We start from the raw sequence: 17,613 nt of genomic DNA, 5'->3' as shown, positions 1-17,613 counted from the left end.
TTTGGTTGGACATTAGAAGGAATATTAGATATGATTATTATATGTGTGCGGATCCCTGTGCCATGGACATATATGTACGTTTCCTTGACAACTTAACACAACAGCCACTGACTTCACAAACCTTCTCAGCCTTTGAGATTAAGTGGAGCAAAAAAAACCTTCACATTCTTAAATAGTACAAGTCTGGACACCCTGTATTAGAGGAAATATTGCCTGCAACAATTGTGTTTTCTTATGGTTTTGTGCTACAATAGCATAGCAAAGTGTGCAGACTGTGTTAATCGATGCTTTAATAAGTTATGTATAAACAAATTCTGACTTAAGGCTAATTAAAGGTGCTGTACTTAATATTTTTTGTTAAAATAAATGTAAAATAGCTGTACATTCTGACAGCCATCGCTGATATAGACTCACTGACAGAGTCTCCCTCTCCCTCCTTTCTGCAGTTTACAGAGAATACATGTTTTGGTATCCTGTTTTGGTTCTTTATCCAATCAGGAGAGAGATAACAATAACCCATATTAGTATAATTCACTCTTGTAGGCTACAACCAGTTGTTGCCATGGTTTCCTTACTCCTCACTACCTTTCCAGTTTTCATAGACAAATCTGACTTTTCCTTCATCCTAATTATTTACAGCTTTGTTACGTATTGTTCATACGCAGTCGTGATTGCACTGTTTCCCGACAGCGCTTGAAAGCAGCACGGGAATAACCCCCGCCCCTATTACCTCCCCCTCGACTGACGTCACGCCAGCGGCTATTTGCATGAAGTGTTTTCTAGCTGCAGCTTCAACTCGCCTGCAGAACGGGTCTCTCCGAAGGGAGAAAGCGAGGGAAGAGACGCAGTCAAAATACGAGGAGGAGGAGGGGGGCTCTTGTGTTTCACATCAGAGGAGCAGCAGGAGGAGGAGAAAAAAAAACGTTCTGAAAGCGGAGGATAAGGTGTCGGATACCAAAAGCGGAGGGAAAAAACAGAAGAGCCGCTTCTCTCGTATCGGAAAATGGAGCTACCCGCCGCGGGAGAGCACGTCTTTGCGGTGGAGAGCATCGAGAAGAAGCGCAGCAGAAAGGTTTGTCACAAGAGCACTGAAGGGCATTTTTACACACATGCACATGGAGAGGAGCATCATTTCTCATTGGTTTTCCTTCACCTTCTCACGGACTACATGTTTTGTTTTACTCATTAAATCATGTGTAAGATGACGGTGCAATGCAGAGTGCATTCGGCTGCGTAAAGTCGCTGATTATCCCGTTTCTGTCCATTCACAGGGGAGGGTCGAGTATCTGGTCAAGTGGCGAGGGTGGTCTCCAAAGTAAGTGCTGCTTTAAATCCTAACAGTAATACCCACAATGATAACGCAACATTTCAAACACAAGTCCGAGTGTGTGACTGTGTTCATCTGTGCGAGCGTGGGCGCGCAAATGGGCGGTTGCGCGTTCTTGCTTTGGGCGCTCGACGCGTTGGCCTCGATGATGGATGTGGTTTTACAATGTATGCAATCCCCAGTGTGCCAATTAGAGGAAGACATGTCTATAATTGAACCCTATGTTTAAGAAATGCCCATATATCTACAGTTGATTGGAGGCTGGGCCGTTGTATCCCACCCCCCTGCCTCCCCCCTACAGCCGTGCGTAAAAGTTACTCGTGATTTATTACACGTGCATCCACAGGGAGTGCAAGTGTCTCAGCATGTTGTTTACACATGTACATGCCTACATATGTTAGCTATGGGAGGATTTATAAGTCAAAGACTGGGTCAGGGCCAGTCCAGGGTTGTTTTGGTGCAGAAATCTCCTTCCCTCAGCCAGTACCTGTTAATGTCTGCCACTGTGGGACAGGACAGTGTGTCCTCACTGCTCACTGTCTCATCTCTGAATAGATACAACACGTGGGAACCAGAGGAAAACATCCTGGACCCAAGACTGCTTGATGCTTTCCAAGATAGGTAAGTTTACAGTTGGATAAACTGGCTTCACAAGTGGTAAATAACAGGTTTATATTGACATTTCACATATTTCCTGTTCACATTGTGTATAGTAGGCTATCTGTTACTCATCTGCGTGTCCAAAGTAGGAACTACTTGCATAGTATCATATTGTTAGGGTTAGGTCAGAGGTACCAAAGGTGACTGCCTCGATATTTTGTCACCTGACAGTTATTTGAGCTTCAGCATCAGGTTATGCTGAAGTGCTACCTGCTGTCCCACCACCCAGTCCCCAGGTGCACCTGTGTCATCTTCCATGTGATAAATAAACCAGTTATTACTCAGTATGCAAAATGATACACTTACCAACACAAAAGTTTTGTTTGGCTGGTTGCTAATTTGTTTTTAATTGTTTGTTTGTTGTTGTTTTGTTTTTTTGTTTTTTAGATTTGACTCATGTGCACCATTATTTAAGTTGGTCCTAAATCTAAAATTCAGACCCAGGCTCAGGTTTTCACATCACACTTGTGTGAGCATCATTGTTGTGTCACACAATCCTGCAAGTACGTCCACATCCTAAAATCAGATTTTCAGTGAGCATAGAGAAAACTTTCCACTTTCAGCAGATGAATGTGAAAACATCCTTCTAGGGTCAAACTCGGTACAGACAGCATTCTGCACAGTGAAGGTTAAATATCACACTGTAGGAACAATCAGAAAAACATATTTTTGAATGGAGGGGGACTTAAAATTATGATGCGCATATTTTCTAAATCTCATGATGTAGTGGGAAGACAAGACGAAATGAAGTGAGCAGTGAACTTAATAGTAGTTTAGTAAAAGTTAAAATTGAACCAGAGTAACTTCCTTGTGTTTTCTATGAGTAAAGGACCCAGTGTCCATGGTTTTCAAAGCAGGCTACCATGGTGAAATTAGCTGCTCGGCTAATTGCTAAATAGTCTGTTGAGTGACTGACCAGCCAGCTCCACATGAAGGACAGTGTAATTGAATTTCTTGAATGCATGGCGTGTTTAAACTGTCACTGGTTTTTCTCTTAGCCACCTTCAGCTTTTGCTTACTGTAACCTTTCAGGTGCAGGTCACACGGTAAACCAAAACATCGACATCACTCTGCGTCTGTTTTTGCAATTACTTCTCTCGCTCTAAAGAGGAGAGACTTTATTGAAACTAATTGCGTGTCTCTCCGGGGAGCCAAATCGTCTGAATGCCAGGCTATGAAAATACACTGAGTCGTCATTGTAATTAGATGTGAGGGAGGAGGGTGGGGGAGGGGACTGACATCACTCCTGTCTGCGGTATTGAGTTACTGCCTTGGAGAGACTTGCATGGAGACTGAAGAAAGCTAAGGAAAGTTGGAGGCTGGCCTTTATCTTCTACTGTGGATACAGACATTACATTATATATTGAGTGTTATTTTGGGTGGAAGAAGCCTCATTTGAAGCCCCTGTTTGGCTTTTTGTAGCAGCTAGGGACAAGTGTAACAAGGTATTAAATATGAAGAATGGGGAGGATTCTGTAAAAAGGTAAATAAACGATAATAAAATAAAAATGTACGCTCCTTTAATCCGTGCTGGATGAATTTCACTTCCTGCATCAGGAAGTGTAACTCCAATCTGTAACATGGGCTCAGTGTTTTCTAACTGAGCCTGAGGAGGACACCCATGACGGTGTGTTGCCATGCAACGGCGACTCGTCTCTGTGAGATGGTTTCACTGATTGGCTGCTGTTTTCCTCTCCCACAGGGAACGTCAAGAGCAGCTGATGGGATATCGCAAGAGAGGACCCAAGCCGAAGCACCTTCTGGTTCAGGTGAGGGGAAAAAAATATAGTTAATCTTTCTTATTTCTTCTTTTTATTATCAATAATGTAAACAATGAAATCAAGGTATACTTAAGAATCATTTTCTTGCATAATCCCCCCTTAAATCCCAGGAAGCAACATAGAAAAATGTCCCTATAAGGAAGATTTAAAGGGGCATTCCAGCGGTATAATATTGCACTTCCATAAAGCTGCAAGAGACAGATAAAAAAAAGAATGGTCAAAATAAAAGCAGCAAAGGGCCGAGATTAGGGGTGTAAGAAAGTAGTTATATACTTGAGTATTGTAATATTTTGTTTTGTGATATCGTGTTGATTTCTAAAAACACTGTTATTTTTGTGTTTAAACACCCCAGCCTCTAGTAAACCTTAACTGAGAGCTGTGATATGAGATGTTACAGGGACTGTGATAATACAAATACATATCCCACTGTTCTGTTCTGTTGCATATAAAAGTAAGCTTTTCCTCTGTTCTTTATACTATGACAGTTTTCCTAAAATCTCCACAATATATTATGGCTCACAGTACAGCAATATATCGCAATATATTGAAGCATAACTCCTGTATCCTAATACACATTGTATCGTCAGATTCTTGCTAATACACAGCCTTAGCTGAGATAGCCTGACTTTTAGACAAGGTCAAGCTCCAAAAATGCTAGATCCTACATTTCCCACAATGCATTATTTGGCAGACCCCACTGCCTGGTAAACACCCATGCCTATCAACATTTCCAGGTTGTACCACAGGGTTTTTTTCTCAGACCTGACAAAGCTCCTCCAGAGCCACAGAAGGCTCCTCTTGTTGAGATAACTGAGTGTGTAAAATCAGTGTAGTGCTCCTTTAACTTAGAAAATGTAAAGATTTATTACAGACAATAAATATGCGAGCAGATATTATATCCATTAAACTTTATAGAGACCAGTTCCCTGACCTAACAGTTGTAACTAAATGACTGTGAATCGTACATTCAGCGCATCAATCACCAGTCTAAAAGGCCTGGGGAACCCCTCAGAGGAGTGTTTTTGTTCCTCTCAGGAGGGTGTTGGTGGTAACACATGGGATAAAGTCAATGACGGGACACAAAGCAGCCAGTGACATTCCTCCGAGCTGAGGTCACAGCCACAGGAGACACTTTGAAATGTCACTCTGATGGCCAGGCCGCTGGCTGAAAGAGCTGCACGGGAACTGTAGGAGGGCTGTGTGAACATGGGCGAAGGCCCCTGAAATAAACTGTGCACTCGTTGGGGCCTCAGAAGAGCCCCTTCACACATTCCAAGCACAGTTTCTTCAGTGCAGCTTGTGGGCCCCAGCGAACCATGGCTTTTTTGTTGTAGCCTTGACACAGACACATGTATAGATACTGTAGACAGTTGAACCATTAATCAAATGGCCTGCGGAGAGAGACACCCTTTTCTTTAAATACTGTAAGAACACCAGAAATCCCCCAATTCCTTGTGTAATATTGTTGAAGTTAAATGTTCTTAATAACACAAGCTACTGTCTGGTCTCACAGGTTCCTTCTTTTGCCCGGAGATCCAGCATTCTGGCTGACCTTCATGAGGCGTCCCTGGACGAAGGAAGCTGTCAGAAGACCAGCCCCATCCAGATGCTCCGTCCCCAGGGCCAGCAGTACCAGCTGAACAGCAAGAAGCACCACCAGTACCAGCCACTGTGCAGGGAGCGGGAGGCTGAGCAGCAGGCCAATGGCAAGAAGTTCTACTATCAGCTCAACAGCAAGAAGCATCACCACTACCAACCGGACCTCAAGGTGCACGAGCCCATATTTGCTAAACCCAGAGAGGTCAAGGCTCCAGAGCTGGCCAACAAGGGGTACAACCTTCCCCCGGTGCTGCAGCAAAAGTGGGTCAGGGACAAGGACTCAGGCTGCCTTACCAAAGTCAAGGATATCACCATGGAGCTGAAGAAGCTTCCAGCAGACCTCAATGGCCACAAAGAGCCAGACAAGGTCAAACCTAAAGAGGATGCTTTACCACAGTCGAATGGTGTCAGCAACGGCAAGCTAAAGATTGTGAAGAACAAAAACAAGAATGGGCGGATTGTTATTGTCATGAGCAAGTACATGGAAAACGGAATGCAAGCAGCCAAGATTAAAAATGGGGATTCTGAAACGGCTGAAAAGCCGCCGCAGGGGATGGACAACAGCACGGAGAACCACCTTGAGAAGATGAGACTCGTCAAGAAGCTCGGCCTCATGAATGGATTTGCAAAAAACCCCAAAGCTAAACAAACTGTTCCCAGTTCTGGATTTAACGGAGATTGCCGCAAAGAAAAGGAACAGTCCCCCAAAATGGAGCCAACTGTGACGGAGCAGGATAAACATATCGGGGTCAGGGGTCAGGGGCAGCTTCCAGCGGATCAGCCTTTACAATTGACAACCAAGCCTAATCTGCTCTCCCTGCCTTTGGATAGGGGAGTTCCCTCCCCACTGGACAAAAGAGGAAGCCAAGGTGGATTTCAAGGACTAAAGCGACACTTCTCTGACACGGATAGTGAGGAGCACGGGAGCAGTAAGAGGTTTTTTAGCTCCAGGAGTATCAGCGCTCCTAACACGGCATCTTCACCCACCCAAAGCATCAGCACCCACCAAAACGGACTCCAGAGTCACATTGGACTGCAGGACTGTGGCTATGCAGACCAAGAGGAACCTATGGACTTGAGCATTGTCAAGTCCAGGCCTAAAGCTACCCAGGCTGAAACACACACACAAGCTGAAACACACACACAGGATGAAGCAGACACACAAGCTGAAACACAAACGGACGCACAGACAGACACTCTACCCCAGACTGAAACAGAAAAAGCTGCAGAGGAGGAGAAGGTCGATTCATCGTCTGTTTCTAACCACGAAAAGAAAAAGGAGGTGACATTTCCCTCTTTCCAGCCTTTCCTTGGGAATATAGTGATCACAGACATTACTACAAATTGCCTCACAGTCACGTTTAAGGAATACATAACAGTGTAACTGTAGTGGGGACCAGCTGTGTAACTGTATAAATGTACATTACATATATTTGTATTTTCAGATGCTTGAATGTACAAATGAACCCTTGATGTTGTTTTCATTTTGTATAGTTCAGTTTTAAAAAATCCTTTATTGCGTTATTTGCAAATTTCTTCTTATAAGCTCTACCTGTTGTTATTTCTGGAGATTTTATCACATGCAGTATCTAATTTCAGCTATTTCAAACCTAGTTTAAAAAGCAAAATTAGGTCTAAGAAATGCCAGAACTTTAATTGAAGATGCACTTAACTCTTGTACATACTCTTCACTTTTCTATGGATGTACTTTGATTATACACTCAACTGTCTGCATAAGATAATGTTCAACTAATGTAGGCTATATGGAGAGTTTTGTAAGGAAGACAAATTATATTGAAACATGGTAAATTACACTGTGTGTGTGTGTGTGTGCTTGTGTGTGAGAGAGTGTGTGTGTGTGTGAACAGATGGACAGATTTAAACAAGGATGCATGCTGCTTGGACAGATTATGCCATTAGGCATGCTTAAACAAGCAGATAAAGAAAAATGAAGCGCCTTTCTGTCAATAAATGTGATTTGCATTGTGGAAAAGGGAACACAGGAAGGTTTTTAAATGAAAGATTATTAATGTTTGATATGTGCTCCTTTTATTTGATCTCTGTGCAAAGGTAATGTGTTTTTTTGAGTCATGCATCTCGAGATCTGATACCGAGCACAAGTCACTTCCATTAAGACAGTCGATATACAACTTTGTGACTGTTCATTCTGTGTTTTGCAGCAGTGCGGTGACTGAAAATTGCTTTTTTTAAATTTTGAATTATATCAGTCACAAATCTGTGTTAACACTGCCAGTTGAGCTGTGTAATCCAACAGATTAGTACCACCAGCTGGGTGCTCTATGAATCACTTTTTCATGTTTGCGTTCTCTGGCACCCTGACATGTTTGCTGTTATGTATGGAATTGAATGGGCTTGTCTCTGTCACATTTTGAGTAACTTTTGCAACAAAGCGGTAATTGAAAGTATGTAAAAGCACACATTGTTGTCATAATCAGATCCGTCCCCTTGTGTCACACATGCCCCTTCTCCCTCTTTAGAAACCCCCTCCAGCACTTTGTGATCTGAGGTGCATTGAACTGCTCTGTGAGGACGCTGACCGGATTTGCACTTTTGATGTTTTGTGTGCAGACTAAAAAAATGAAGGCTTCCAATGATACATTTTGCAATAATAAAATTGTTTGCAAGTGGTATGTGGACTTGTGTGTTTCAGTTTATACTTCTATCACCCTATACCAGCTTTAAAAAAAAAAAAAAAAGAAACCTCATGGCTGGTATCCATGTGACCTTGGCTTCCCACGCAGAATTAAAGATTTCAACCGGAAAGGGCGGCAGCTATAAGGCTCTTAAATGGCTAACCTTACCTCAGAAGTTTCCAAATCTGTACATGGCTCTATTTGTGGCTGTGTGTGTGTGTGTGTGTGTGTGTGTGTGTGTGAGGCTGCGGGCGTGAGGATTATTACAGAGCCTGTGAGTTTATTTTCAGATGGGCTGCCCGGACCAACTATTTGCCTTGTGTGCATACTGTAGCTACAGGTCAGGCCTGCTGCACTGCTACATATAGAGAGCAAACGCCTGGTCGTTCATTTTAAGCATTCACAAGAAATGAAATGGAAAGCGAGTAAAAAGGCCTTTTGCAGCTTCATTCTGGCCTAAATAAGCAACAGATAGTGTGTTAAAACCAACATTACAGGTGTGTGTTATTTGACATGTTAATATTATACAAGATATAATAAGATCTCCAGATGATGATAATAACTGCTGTTCTTTAAATCAGATACCGACAAAAATCGACCCGTCATTGCTTTATGGTTTAACCAACACACGTGTCTTTTAAGAGGATATTGGTCGTTTAAAGCTCATAAGTTTGACCTCAGCAGCTGTTCAGGTCAGATGTTTCTTAGATAGACCCTCCCGACATGCTGAGAGGGACGCAGCAGGGGGGCGACCGATTTCTTGCTTGACCTACAGGTTCAACCTAAACGACAGAAGCTTTTATTTCCACGGTTTCTTATTTCTTACGTTCATATAATGCAGCAGACAGTTGCTGTTCCTCTGAATAAGTGGAGGGCGCTTTCAGGGTGCGGAGGAGCTCCGTGCTTCATAAACCTCCCAGAAAATGCTCCTGTTTGATTTGAACGCAACCTCTGGTGTGTGTTTTATGGGGGGGGAAATGATTGAAATCCGCCTTTTTCGACGCTGTAAACACGTGACTTGTGTAATTCGACGACCGAAACGGTACAGACTGCACCTCCCGACCATTTTCCTCCGCTGCAGCCCGCCAATAAAAGTGCTTTCTGCACGCGTTAATGTGAGCAACGACAGAGAAAATGGCTGTCCTCTCTCCGCTCCATCCACTTTCTTCTCTGTGGTGTCTGTGGGAGACGCCTCGCAGCTGCTGCAGCCGACAAATAATTGCTACAATGTTTCAGCTAAGAAGCTGCAGCAGGAAATCCCCCGCAGGATTTAAGACATTATTATTTCCTCTAAGTGTCATGTGGCTTGTTTGCTTGTTTGTAGGCAAAAAAGGAAAAAAAAAAAAAAAACCTGTAACACTGCGAACAAATATGTTTTCCGATAAATAAAACAAGAAGTGTATAAAATGGTGTAATAACTCGTTTTCTTGATGATCCACCCTCTTTTCCTCTTCCTCTCATCTGCCAGCTCATGCTTGTGCGTGTATGACTGAGTCAGGCCTGTGGTTGATCTCCGACAGACTGAGAGGCGATCAACCCACAGGTAGTGCTGCTGGGTTCAGGATCTTTCTACAGGAACAGGGGACATTAAAAACGTGTCTTCCGCGGAGTCCTCTCCAGCAGGCCTGCAGTGTAATTCCACGTCCAGGTGCACAGAAATATAAAGTCCAAGCTCTGCGGGCTTTAAACTGACTCACAGATTTCTAATTTAAGTCTGGGTAATTGAATAAGGATGGAGGTTTAAATGCAACATTTACAACAGGCACAATCTGTCAGATGCTTTTTATTTAATTGTGAGTGTTGCTGTGATACAGCCATTTTCAGGAACACAAAACAGACAACACTTCGGCTGACGAATGACTTTGTGCAATAAGTGTGAACTCAGCTGTTTAAACCAGGCCTATAGAACTTTTGTAAAAATGCTGTTATTTTCTTAAGGGGAAAAAATGATCTCAGGATGTCTTTCACTAAACCACCGTGTAGCTCCAACATATTTGTTTCAAATTCTTGTATTTATCACAATGCCACAACTATTTGCAACGCGTTTCCCCTTGTTTATCCCAGCCTCCTTAATAACGCAATGAGTGGTTGGAGAGGAATGTAGAGCGCATAGTACACTCATGACTCCATGTACACTGACTCACCTGCTGGGAACACCCTGCTCATCACCAGTGACTGACGCATCAGTCCACATCCTCCATCCACAGTAAAGAGAGTTCAAACCTGTGTGGCCTGTGTGTAGCTCGTGGTTATCCAGTCATCTGCACCGCTCTGCGTGTGTAGATAATTATGTGTTTATTCAAGTTTAACAACATATAGGTGTGTGGTGCTTTTGGAACCTGTTGGGGATTTGTAGACTTCACGGAAATCTAATTTTTCTGTTGACGCAAGGAGGGTTCTGGGAAAGAAATCCCCGTTTTAAAGCCAATGCAAATAGCCCATATGGCCGAAAGCCTGTGCGTGATGAGATCCTCAGTGATAAACCTGCCTTGCCTCACCTTTCCATTAGTTGCTATATAATTAAATGCAATAAATGAAACCTTAGAGGGTTGTAAGAGAAAGAGGAGCACTGTTTAATTTCAGTGTTGGTTGTTTCGTATAGATCGCCCTTCTTCTCCGTGTTATAATTATCCCACCTACAATCTGATCAAATGGGCTTAATGGGAACGACCGATATCCTACCCTCTGTCTGTGTATGTCTCTTTGCATATTACTGCGGTTTCCACATCACTGCCTGTTTGGTGTGGCAGGGGTTTCCCCGTTTGTGCGCACACCAGGAACCCGCGTCTTGCCCGGATACAAGCCAACCAATGGTGTTTTAACGGCGGCAGCACTGCTGCACTGCAGGCGCGCCGAGACCAATCGCATCCAGAGTGCGAGCTGCGCCCGTCTTCCCTTTCTGTCGGAACACTGGAGACAGGAATGCAATCAGAAATACATCCTAAAATCATAACATCATGAGACAAACGTCTCCCAAGCCAATGTATTACTTCGTTGGCTTCTACCTGCTTCCAAATGTATCTGCCTCCCCCAAAATGGTCTCCACGACGTTCCCATTTCACAGTTCGTAAAATGTGGATATCTTCCACATTTTAAATCTAAAATTGTAAAACGGCTTTAGATGGATTCACTCTCCCTCTCTGTGTCCTTTCCTTCAGGCTTCAGCTCTGATTGCAGAAAATACTCTGGTTAATTTGGATAATAATCCCAGTTCCTGCTGTCACTGTTTGTGATGTCTCTCTGCTGGGTCACCTGCAAACGAATAGATGCAGTGTCACATCAGCCCCCGTGGGTTTGGTTCGAGGTAAACTACCTTCATCAGAAACAATGAGAAGAAAAACTTACATGTGGCATCAATCTATTCGCGTCTGAATGAAGACTTTCTTGGAAATTAAATCCACGGTGGCATTGTGCCTTTTGCAGACACAGCGATTAATTAATAATTTAACGAATTTATTAACGACAAATATTCTGATGAAAAGATGTTAGTGGTCAGTGTAATAAATGATTGACCTTTAGTTATGCCTCAGTGTGAACTGTCATGGCCTTTAAACGGATGTGTGTCCTGATCTCTGCGTTACAGCTGAATGAACACAGCCTAGGCTATATTAGATGTGGGATCCGTCTATGGCCTGTGAGGTGTTTAAATGAAGCTGTAGAGTCTTTCTCCCGTCTGTCAATGCAGCTCGTTTAAATCACGTAAAAGCCGTACAGGCCTTCACTGCCATCTTTCATCTGGCTGAAGGCTTTATCATTCATACAAAGCACTCATTTCATGTGCTCTCTTGAAATGCATGTAAACATTTAATCTCCTTGACAAACTAATTATAATGATAAAGTTGTTTGATGTAGAAGCTTTACAATGATGTCTGATTCAGAGTCAGCCTATTTCACACACAGCAGAGAGGGGAAAATACATGTTATTTAAATAAACAGCTTCCAATTATTTGGACTTCTTATTTGTGGAATAATATTTTTTATGAATTATTTTGAATCAAAACAACACACCAATGAGAAAGAGTCTTTTAATATTTTATTGTTTTCAATCGTCAGTGATCATGCCGCATCGATAAACCTAATCTGACTCTGCTTGGCCTCTATGGGATATGATGGCATGGGACGCTCGCTTCATTCTGTTTTAATTGAATCTGTTACGCTTATACTCGGTTATTAATGCTTCTGAGAACTGATGCTGGACTCTGAGTCCTGACTGAACAATTTATTGTTCAAACATCAGCTCTCAGTCTTGGTGTCGAAGAAGTCGCATTTATTGTTCGCTCTCATTTTTTTCCTGTGTATTTCAATCAAGGTAATAATAATGAATGAATAATGATCATTTTAAAAGGCTTAAATGAGATATACATTTTTCCATTTACCTCAGATAATTAAACTAACAGGCCTGTCGTATAATAATTGTCTTACTTTGACAAACACCCTGCCGATTCTACTGAACCGTACATTTCATATTTTATAAAACTGATAGTTATGTTGCCTATTAAAATTATTATTATTATTGATGTTGTATTCTTATAAATTAGGCCTACAATTAATTATTTTAAATTATGTATTATTCCCGCCTATTATACATCGCTGCCATTGCCAATTTATTTTGTCTTTATTTCTTAAAAAATGTAAGCCATCGGCCTGTGGATTGTAGACTGAGCGGAACAGTAATCTGATTCATCAGAACTCCTTTTGTTTGTTTGTTTGTGTGTTTGTTTACATAGGATTTGGATAGACCTATAGGATTTTATTTGATTTAGTTAAATCAAAGTTTTTGAGTTGAAGAAACTAAATTAATATACTTAATAGTGTCCATTTATATTTTTCTGGCTCTCTTATTGCGTTGGTTGCATGGTGCATTAAAAAACAATATGCCTAATGGAAGCCGATACAGATTATTTGCGCATTTGCAGATTATTTGGGTTTAGAAATCTCAGAAACAGACAGCAACCTGTTTTATATGTTTTACTGAACGGATCAATCAGACGGGAGGTGACCGGTAACACTGGTCGGATCTTTTCCATAATGCAGATACATATGGAAAGCGGCGGCTGTTGCCGGATGTGTTCACGCATCAGCTGATCTTTTCATGCTTCAGTTTGGTTCATGCCAGCAGCTTCGTTTTCCTAACAATTTATAAATCAATGTCACCAAACACCTTGTATAATGCAGTGACAGAAACGGACTGTCATTTCACCTGACTACAGATTTATTTAAAGGCTGACTCAATTAACCCGGTGTTTAACGTGGCTGACAGCTCTTTGATTAAAATGTATATTGATGTTATTTTAAACCACAAATCGCCATAAATATATGCATTCGATGAATGGGTTTTACCATCAAAATTAAAGTAGCTACAAATGGAGTTTAGAAGAAATAATATGAACACAAACAGCGTATCGTTTTGCCCGACAGAAGTGCATTGATCCTTTATGTTTGGCCTGAGACAGCGAGAATAAACCAAATGAATGTGGGCAGGCGATACATTCGTAACGAGTTCTATCACGGCTTGAGTGCATAAGGACTAATAGGCCTATAATAACCTCTGCCAAGAGACTTTACAGCATTAGACAGATACATTGCCGGATAGACTCAACGAAAATGAGGGGCGTCTCATATAGGCTACTGTTTGTCGCTCTGTCGCATAAATCAAACAGCGTTGTTATTTCCTGGTTCTCTATTTGCTTGACGACCCTGCCGTATGCTTAAAACTGCACTACTCGTGATACCACGTGCATTTTTGAATATCTCGCTTAAGTTGCGCGAAATGATTCACTCGCCGCGCGGGGAAAATCGCCACCATTTCCCCCCTGAAAGAAGAATTCGCCGAGGCGCACGCTCCTCCCCTCACTTAGCAACCCGAGCACGTAGCAACGGCTGGACCAATGGGTGTCCTTCTAGAGGTTCCTCCGACTGCCGTTTCCTAGCAACGCTGTAAAAAACTGCGCTGACGTCCATTCTGTTAGGGAGTATTATGGTCTGTCGGGAATTCAGAGTGGCTGGGACTGGAGAAAAATATATGCTCTGCTAACGTTAGCGTCCACCAAGCTAACGGTAGGTAGCACTGGAGTAAACATGGAGCTGTCTGCCGTCGGGGAGAGGGTATTCGCTGCCGAGTCTATCATCAAGCGGAGGATAAGGAAGGTAGGCGTGAGATGTAACGTGCCCGTTTTCTCCCAAAGCGTTGAATGTAACGCACCAACACCGCATATCTAATACTACGTTACTGTTGTCCTGCAAGCTAATGAAGTAATTTGTGTTTGTTTCTGATGGCATGCAGGGTCGGATCGAGTACCTTGTGAAATGGAAGGGCTGGTCTCCCAAGTAAGTCCTGCTGCATTGTGTCTCTTGCATGTTTTCCACCCGCGGCTGTGGAGTGTGTACAGTCTCGGCGGTGGCTGTCGTTAGCAAGCCAGAGCTAGCGAGACAGCCTGGATTAAAACTGAGGTGTAGCGTTATAGCACGATGGAGATTTTAGCTCGCAGGCTAACGCTACGGCCATCCACACTGTGTGTGTGTGTGTGTGTGTGTGTGTGTGTGTGTGTGTGTGTGTGTGTGTGTGTGTGTGTGTCAGCGCTCGCTTCCTCGACCTAACTTCATGTTTAATTCACAGATACAGCACTTGGGAACCGGAGGAAAATATTTTGGACTCGCGCCTGTTTGCCGCTTTTGAGCAGAGGTAAGATGTCTGTGCTGGCCTTCGTGGGCAGAGCCAGTGAATGTTAACATGTCCAATAAATATATGGTGTCCTCGGTGCACTTTGCTCCCGTGACACTCAAAATGGGTGTCTGTCACTATATCTGTTCACAGGGAGCGTGAAAGGGAGCTCTATGGGCCCAAAAAGAGAGGACCAAAACCCAAGACATTTCTGCTCAAGGTACATTTAGCAGCGCTGTTTTGAAGTGTTTTTATTTTAATGAGTTACACGGCTAATGAGGTAACGGTGTTGAATGCTCGTATATATATTTTTTTAACCATATAATTGTCTTGACTATGCAGTGCGTGCTCTGGTTTCTTAACAGTTTATTTAAAGCACATTACGGCCTCATTGTGTTTCACCTAAATGCTCGAGTTCCTTAATGATGCTAATTATGCATATTCAAAAAAGCTTAGCCATTAATTCGTGTGTGTGTGTGTGTGTGTGTGTGTGTGTGTGTGTGTTTGTTAGCTAACGTTGACATAGGTAAAGGCGTTTTGGAGCACCTGTCATTCCTGTTGTGAAGCTGCCATTGAAGCGACTTGCTCAGATGTTTTATTACAGAGATCCGTTTTTACTACTACACCCGTCATTAAATTCAAGATGCAAAAAATGTTAATGTCCTACGTGAATGAATTGAGTGGAGTAAAGCCTGATGCAGTCAGCAAGAGGTTTCAGCTTTTCAGGACAACGAACCGTGAAAATTGCTTAATGACCGACAGTTTATCTTGAACTAAATACCAGAGTCGCTGTTGACAGGGCTGTTGTTAGAAATGGGCTACGGTGGCCTTGCTGCTGCTGTAGCCTGTTTGTGTGTCTGCCACTCTTATTTTTCCCATTTTAAAATGTTAGACACATGGAGTGTGATAGCCGGGACAGTAACTGAAATAGTCAATAGGCTCTTTCGAGGAAGATATTTTGACATGTTGCTGTGGGAAAAGCACATGTGTGAATAATAAAATGAATGATGAATGAATTGAGTTTAGCTGCTTGGTTTTATGCATGCTCTTCCACTATGAAAAGTGAAAATTCCTCCTGTGAAAAAGGCCTGTTATTGCGAAGAAGAAATAAATAACTGCACTTCTCTTATTATTTTTTTTGTATATTTTTCAAATAATAATTTCCCTCCTATTCTCTTACCTTCTAATAGGCTCAGGCTAAAGTCAAAGCCAAGTCCTATGAGTTCAGGAGTGAGGCAGTCCGAGGGATGCACATCACTTACCCAACTCCAGAGCCGGTTGTCACCCCCAGGGCCAGAGAGGGCCTGAGAGCCGTTGTTCCCACCATCTTCCCACCCAGCACAGTCAACCGAGGAGAAAGCGTACGCATCCGACCAGCAGAACTGAGCGCCCGTGAGCACCAGCAGCCTTCCCTTCAGCAAACCGGTCCAGATGGACTCATCCACATACCCAAAAAAAGAGGCCCGAAGCCTAAGCCCCGCTTCAAGGACAGCAGCTGCGGCCCCGCTGTCTCTGAGCCACACAAGAGGAGAGCAGAGGAGTTGAGCCACATCCCTCACAAACTGGCTAAGCTCCAGGGGGGTGGGGAGATGAGGCTGGTCAAAGTGGCCCACAGACATCCAGAGAACCACGGCCACAGTCATAAACACCACCATCACCACCACCACCATCATCACCACACGCACAACCGGGGAATCTCCAGCGGAAGCTCCTACAAGCAGTTCTACTCAGACCGCGGCCTGCACCCACACAGAACAGACATGGACACACACAGGACTAAGGACAGCTCCAGCTACCTGGCTCCTCCACACTTCAAGCACCAGTCCAAAATGAGCCAGAGCCAGGGTCGCCCTGCCGAGCTCCCACAGATGGAAAAGCCTTACTTCTTGGACAGGCCGTCCCCGACCAGGCTCGACAACGACTTGGATGAAGTGACGTGGAGGCCCTCTCTGGGCAACGTGGAAAAGGTCCTTGTTACAGACGTCACCACCAACTTCCTGACAGTCACCATCAAGGAGAGCAGCACCTCTAAAGGCTTCTTCAAAGACAAAAGATGATTGCTTGACTGATTCTTTATGCCGCGCTTTGCTTTCTCTGACTTGCATCAGAATCATTCTGAGGTTTATAGGACACAGTGTGATTACTAGGCAAAGCAGTTTTTGTATGTAATGTATAAAAGCAAATTACATAATGTGCATATATGTGTGTGTATATATTATAAAGTTGGACATCTGTTTAATGTATTGACCAAATCAAATGAAGTCCATTTCACACCCTGCATTGGTTAAACATGAAGTGCGTTGCATGTTTCCTTTGCAGCAGCTGGCTACTTTCTGTACAGAGTTTACTATTTTGCAACTGTAACTAACTAGAATGTATTTTTTCACTCATATCTTCCAGCCTGAGCTCATGCTAGCAAATTATGAGAAGCAAGGTGAGGCTTAGATATTAAATTAAGTCCACAGATTGAATATTTCTCTATAATTTGAACTGATTAGACTGAATATACCCTGTCGAATTCAGCAGGGTTAATATTTAAAAATTGACTCAAGCACTTTGAATTCAAAAGTATTAAGAAATAATCCGTTTGTGTTGTGTTCAAAGACCGAGGCTGTCTCGGGAGTTTGTAATGTCTCTAACATTTCTAATTGTAAGATAAATGAATAAATTCAACACGGACAAACTTATGTTCATATAACGTTTTCCATTAACATAGTATATTTTACATTTTCATAGAAAACGTTCATGAAGCTTTAATGTAATAATTACAGAGTTGGTGTCAAATTGCTTTATAGACGCTTTTCAATAAATCCTTTGAATTTTCTCATTTCGTTGTGTTTAATTATTGTGTTTGGTTGTCAGGCGTTATTGCAGCGCTGTCGGCCCGCTTTAAATGACCTCTGAACGCAACGCATACACTCTTGGATGAAA

General features: G+C 42.8%; 2 protein-coding genes across 2 annotated transcripts; both read left to right on the top strand.

Moving 5' to 3' along the window:
* The first annotated feature begins 757 nt into the window (after window positions 1-757).
* On the top strand, window positions 758-8,016 carry LOC127354808 (E3 SUMO-protein ligase CBX4). The gene is made up of 5 exons (XM_051385034.1): window positions 758-1,072; window positions 1,272-1,315; window positions 1,883-1,948; window positions 3,690-3,756; window positions 5,282-8,016. The coding sequence occupies exons 1-5, from the start codon at window positions 1,004-1,006 to the stop codon at window positions 6,749-6,751; spliced, it is 1,716 nt and encodes a 571-aa protein (XP_051240994.1). The 5' UTR covers window positions 758-1,003; the 3' UTR covers window positions 6,752-8,016.
* A 5,961-nt stretch (window positions 8,017-13,977) lies between these two features.
* On the top strand, window positions 13,978-17,505 carry cbx8b (chromobox homolog 8b). Its single transcript, XM_051385404.1, has 5 exons — window positions 13,978-14,168; window positions 14,305-14,348; window positions 14,638-14,703; window positions 14,836-14,902; window positions 15,873-17,505. The coding sequence occupies exons 1-5, from the start codon at window positions 14,100-14,102 to the stop codon at window positions 16,737-16,739; spliced, it is 1,113 nt and encodes a 370-aa protein (XP_051241364.1). The 5' UTR covers window positions 13,978-14,099; the 3' UTR covers window positions 16,740-17,505.
* Window positions 17,506-17,613: the final 108 nt, after the last annotated feature.

Source organism: Dicentrarchus labrax, unplaced genomic scaffold (assembly GCF_905237075.1).
Source record: "Dicentrarchus labrax unplaced genomic scaffold, dlabrax2021, whole genome shotgun sequence".
Taxonomy (NCBI): Eukaryota; Metazoa; Chordata; class Actinopteri; family Moronidae; genus Dicentrarchus; species Dicentrarchus labrax.
This window is presented reverse-complemented; position numbering and strand designations above follow the sequence as displayed.

Excerpts from the sequence above, each read along its gene's own strand:
- cbx8b (XM_051385404.1), top strand. The coding sequence starts at position 14,100 with ATGGAGCTGTCTGCCGTCGGGGAGAGGGTATTCGCTGCCGAGTCTATC. Across the intron at positions 14,169-14,304 it reads TCAAGCGGAGGATAAGGAAG|GGTCGGATCGAGTACCTTGT; the intron begins GTAGGCGTGAGA and ends GATGGCATGCAG. Across the intron at positions 14,704-14,835 it reads TTTGCCGCTTTTGAGCAGAG|GGAGCGTGAAAGGGAGCTCT; the intron begins GTAAGATGTCTG and ends ATCTGTTCACAG.
- LOC127354808 (XM_051385034.1), top strand. The coding sequence starts at position 1,004 with ATGGAGCTACCCGCCGCGGGAGAGCACGTCTTTGCGGTGGAGAGCATC. Across the intron at positions 1,073-1,271 it reads AGAAGAAGCGCAGCAGAAAG|GGGAGGGTCGAGTATCTGGT; the intron begins GTTTGTCACAAG and ends GTCCATTCACAG. Across the intron at positions 3,757-5,281 it reads CGAAGCACCTTCTGGTTCAG|GTTCCTTCTTTTGCCCGGAG; the intron begins GTGAGGGGAAAA and ends CTGGTCTCACAG.